Source organism: Procambarus clarkii, chromosome 57 (assembly GCF_040958095.1).
Source record: "Procambarus clarkii isolate CNS0578487 chromosome 57, FALCON_Pclarkii_2.0, whole genome shotgun sequence".
NCBI lineage: Eukaryota > Metazoa > Arthropoda > Malacostraca > Decapoda > Cambaridae > Procambarus > Procambarus clarkii.
Window position 1 is genome coordinate 13,725,305 of NC_091206.1, and position 5,389 is coordinate 13,730,693.

The 5,389-nt window shown below is 46.3% G+C and overlaps 1 protein-coding gene across 1 annotated transcript; it reads left to right on the forward strand.

The window, feature by feature from the left end:
- The first annotated feature begins 211 nt into the window (after positions 1 to 211).
- LOC123744952 (cyclic nucleotide-gated channel beta-1-like) lies at positions 212 to 4,187 on the forward strand. The gene is made up of 2 exons (XM_045725173.2): positions 212 to 222; positions 3,764 to 4,187. Exons 1-2 carry the CDS (start codon positions 212 to 214, stop codon positions 4,185 to 4,187), a joined length of 435 nt encoding a protein of 144 aa, XP_045581129.2.
- The last annotated feature ends 1,202 nt before the right edge of the window (positions 4,188 to 5,389 follow it).

Here is a 5,389-nt window from a genome sequence, read left to right on the forward strand (position 1 = left end):
AGAGCCCCGTCTCTCTCTCTCTCTCTCTCTATGAACATGGTCATACATAGATGGGATATTAGAACCCACTTTTTTTTATTTATTTATCTTGGAACCGAGGTTTGAAAGCTCTCGGATAGAATATTGTGAGAGTTCACATAAGTTGGTGTTCAATGTGCTCATTTAGGCATGCGTTAAACGTGTTAATGTCACTAAATGTCAGCCTATCGTCATGAACATTGGGTAAGAGCTCGTTAACCCAGCAGCCCAACCGTCTTTTTGTACAACCCGTCCTCAGACCAAGTCCATTTCATCCAGCAGTCGACCCCAAAGACTCATTAATCAATTTTAACATGATGTTCATTCAAAATATTAATTTTTTCAAATATAAATTAATACTGTTAAATATTAGCATCGTGTACATATTTAGGTATAGGTTAGTTTAGGTGTTTAGGTTCTGTTGGCGATTATTTGTATTTGTAGTACGTGGGTGAAGCATTTACAGCGTTGTGGTTCGAACAACAGTCGTCAGCGGAGCACTTGTTCCGGAAGTGTTCGGACGTCATCAGTTGAGTCGTGTGTAAACCGTTTTTCATTCATAAACAGGTGGGTTTGGCGGGTGCATGGAATGGACTTTTGGTCTTTGCTTGGAGGACGGGCTGGTTTGTGAAAGAAAACACTTTATATATGATTCACAGCTGATTGCGTTCGAACTTTTCTTGAACAGTGCTTTGCTCTCTTCTGATGTTCAAATGCTTCACCGAAGCACTGCAAATTCCAATATTTGCCAACAGAACGAAAATACCTAACCTATCATAGGCCTAACTATACAGCAAATTCAAATATACAATATAAATGATTTATGTTCGTGAAAATACAGTTTTCGAATGCACAATACACAAAAAAATTGACAAATACGTATCTAAGACCCGTCGGCAGTTTAGACGAGTTTACCCTGAGAATAGTTTACACATTCTCTGCCCCACTTAACCTTGGTGCAAAATATCGGAGAATAGCCTTAGTTCCCTATGCGTCGGCGTGAGAGTACTATATACGTGTGCTTTGTCGAGAGAAAGAACATTTGTCTGTAGTGCTGAGTAAGTGCTCAGTGGGTGGCAAACAAGTGTTAACGTAATTGTTATGAACCGCACAAATTACTTGGTTTGTTAAGTGTTGTAGACTTAAATCTCACTCTAACAATTCTCAGAATGTTGTGTCAGAACGTGAAATGTCTAGTATTGTGAAGCGTTGTTCATCAGGCTGACAAAGAAAAGCACTGGGGTAAGTAGTCTCCTGTTTGCAGGCGATGAGTCACAATAACGTGGCTGAAGTATGTTGACCAGACCACACACTAGAAGTTGAAGGGACGACGACGTTTTAATGGTCCAGGACGGACCGAAACGTCGTCGTCCCTTCAACTTCTAGTGTGTGGTCTGGTCAACATAGTCTCCTGTTTGTTGTTCTCTGACTGCCGTTGTGTAGTGTAGTGTAGTTCGCTGTTATGCAGTCAAGCTCTGGTAACGTGCGACTAGAATCCGTCAGGGCCGTGTGAGAGTGCCTTAAAACGAGCATCAAAGTAACACGGAACATAGTTGAAGAGAGTATATTCAACCCCCTTTGAAATGTATATCGCGGCGCAATATATTCCTCAGGGAATGTACAACACTTTCTCCAAAGCTCTTATAGGACTAAAAACTACGATAGCGCAGTAGTCTATCAAACACAGCCCAATAAATACAATATTGAGTTCAACCCCGACCCGCCCGACCGTCCAAGCGGTTGAGCACCATTCCTTCCCTCCGTCCCATCCCAAATCTTTATCCCGACCCCTTCCAAGTGCTATATATAGTCTTAATGGCTTGGCGCTTTCCCCCTGATAATTCCCCCCACCCCCTCAATCCCGACCCGGAGTTGACTCTTTATAATACCTTGAATCGGTGTTATGTAACACAGCCCGTCCTCTGGTTACCATGAAAGATGTACTGACTGCAGCTACGATGAAAGATGTAGAGGTTTCGTAATTGGACACGTAGATGTTTGATAAATCGTGTAGCTTGACGTGAACTTCGTCTCCACTCTGACACACGACCCATTTATCAGACTGAGTTGTGTGCAGCAATAAAACTGAAGTAAATACGTAACTGTTGACGTTAAATACGTAACTGTTGGATGGAGATCTTCATTTTAGGGGCCAAGTTGAACAAATCCAAAGGGCCGTGATGAGGATTCGAACCTGCGTCCGAGAGGATCCCAGACACTGCCTTAATCGCAATCGACATGGTCAAAAGGAGTTGAAACCGAGGTTCTACTGAACTTATTAGATCCTGCAGCCTCTCCGAGACACAAACCAGGGTTTTACACAACTCCCCCATGCACTCGAGTTATGTCAATAGGCCGTTCTCCCTCTTCGCCCTTACTTCATTACATACAGAAATTTATCACACAATTGTGATTTCTGTGTGTAAGGCCAAGTTCTTTGTATCTGTGAAAACGAGACCACAGTTAATGCTTCTAGCAGCGAGAGTATGAAGAACAGGTTGTTCACGGTTACTGTTATTTGCAATAGTATAAGTATAATCACTATATCAGATGACAACCACATGAGGTCGAATATGTCGGCAATTAGTCTATGCATTAACACATTGACAACTGTGAGCTGAGTATACCCCGTGCCCTTAGTACCCCGTGCCCTGAGTACCCCGTGCCCTGAGTACCCCGTGCCCTGAGTACCCCGTGCCCTGAGTATCCCGTGCCCTGAGTACCCCGTGCCCTGAGTACCCCGTGCCCTTAGTACCCCGTGCCCTGAGTACCCCGTGCCCTGAGTACCCCGTGCACTGAGTACCCCGTGCCCTGAGTACCCCGTGCCCTGAGTACCCCGTGCCCTGAGAACCCCGTGCCCTGAGTACCCCGTGCCCTGAGTACCCCGTGCACTGAGTACCCCGTGCCCTGAGTACCCCGTGCCCTGAGTACCCCGTGCCCTGAGTACCCCGTGCACTGAGTACCCCGTGCCCTGAGTACCCCGTGCCCTGAGTACCCCGTGCCCTGAGTACCCCGTGCCCTGAGAACCCCGTGCCCTGAGAACCCCGTGCCCTGAGAACCCCGTGCCCTGAGAACCCCGTGCCCTAGGGTGTCCAATACCACGGAAGCTGCAGTTCTGCTGTTTATTCCCTTGTAAATGGCCGAGTCTGTTTTGTTAATCGAGTAGCCCCATAATCCATATCAAACTATTTCATTTGACACCAGTAGAGACTCTCACACATTTACAATGCTAACCAGCATATATTCATTTTCTTCTGTCCTCCATGGACAAGGTTAGAGATCTGTTGAACTATATTCTCTGAACTACATGTTTAATATATTTATTGAACAATGAACCACAAAAGGTCATTGTAGTGCTTTTAAAATGCTAATCTAACCTACATACATAAATACAGACTTACGTCTGCCCTACATAAACAGCGTTCGAGGTGTCTTTTGTATAGTGTCATTAATGTGCGTTTACAAAGGTGAAATGCAGTTCTGAAGACTGTTCGTTTAAAGACGAGATCGAAGTTAAGTGTATGAGTAACAGTTTGGTGCTATTGAGGCTCTGTATGCGAAGGTCGTGTGTAGGAGAGGTAGTCGTGAACAAGGGAAGATGGTCGTGTACAGAAGGGGTTGAGGGGAAGGGTCGTGAACAAGGAGAGGAGGTCGTGGACAGGGAGAAGGCGAAGGTGGTCGTGGACATGGAAAGGAAGTCGTGAGAAAGACTTCCTTCCTTTTTTAGAGGGTCGTGGGCGTAAAGGGGGTCGATACGAGCATGGGCTGAGGGTCGTAGGCAGGACGAGGAGGAGGGTCGTGGGCAGGACGAGGAGGAGGGTCGTGGGAAGGACGAGGAGGAGGGTCGTAGGCAGGACGAGGAGGAGGGTCGTGGGAACGACGAGGAGGGGGGTCGTGAGCAGGACGAGGAGGAGGGTCGTGGGAAGGACGAGGAGGGGGGTCGTGAGCAGGACGAGGAGGAAAGTCGTGGGAAGGACGAGGAGGAGGGTCGTAGGCAGGACGAGGAGGAGGGTCGTGGGAAGGACGAGGAGGGGGTGGGGGGTCGTGGGCAGTTGGAGATCAATGACGAAGGTGGTGGCGATGACGACATAAAGTGGCGCCCTCCGCCTGGAGACAGTTATGGCGAGATACGAGACGTCCGCCTCAAATTATGTTGGGATCACTCATAAAGTTTAGCGACCGTTTGTAAAAAGTTACTCGGCCGTGACTCGCTCAGCGCCGAGGTGTTTCACAATGCCCGTCCTAAGACACCTTATGGGCAAGTGCGCACGCACACACACACACACACACACACACACACACACACACACACACACACACACACACACACACACACACACACACACACACACACACACACACACAGTTTCACAGTTTCAAGTTTAGATATGATAGAGCCCAATAGGCTCAGGAACCTGTACACCTGTTGATTGACGGTTGAGAGGCGGGACCAAAGAACCAGAGCTCAACCCCCGCAAACACAATTAGGTGAGTACACCCCCCCCCCCCCCCCCACACACACACACATTTCCCATATTTGGGTTTATACGCACTGAAAGTTTCCTTTAAAATCGTTCAATATTTTATAAATTATCTTCTTCTGGTGCCGACGTTAAAATTTAATATATGACGGTAAAAAAAATTTACAGTAAAAAATGTCCTTGAATGACAGGTGAAATTTTTTGGGTTATATTTTGATTTACAGAATTTTTCATTGCTTTTCGTAACGTTTCGAACATTTAGTTTCACTAAACTCCAGTTTTTCAGTAGATTTTTATAATTTTTTTTACACAATTCCCGTTTATTGAATATTTCCTTAACACATTGTTTTACACATTCATTTTTAAATAACTGAAAATCAGCAAAAAATTCAGCTATCACATCTGTAGTTGGAGAGACTCGTGTATGTATTCTGAGTGCACATATGACTGCCTCCTGAGTCGTGTATGTATTCTGAGTGCACATATGACTACCTCCTGAGTCGTGCTGTATTCTGAGTGCACATATGACTACCTCCTGAGTCGTGCTGTATTCTGAGTGCACATATGACTGCCTCCTGAGTCGTGCTGTATTCTGAGTGCACACATGACTGCCTCCTGAGTCGTGCTGTATTCTGAGTGCACATATGACGACCTCCTGAGTCGTGCTGTATTCTGAGTGCACATATGACTGCCTCCTGAGTCGTGTATGTATTCTGAGTGCACATATGACTGCCTCCTGAGTCGTGTATGTATTCTGAGTGCACATATGACTACCTCCTGAGTCGTGCTGTATTCTGAGTGCACACATGACTGCCTCCTGAGTCGTGCTGTATTCTGAGTGCACACATGACTGCCTCCTGACTCGTTCTGTACGCGAACCACGCACATGA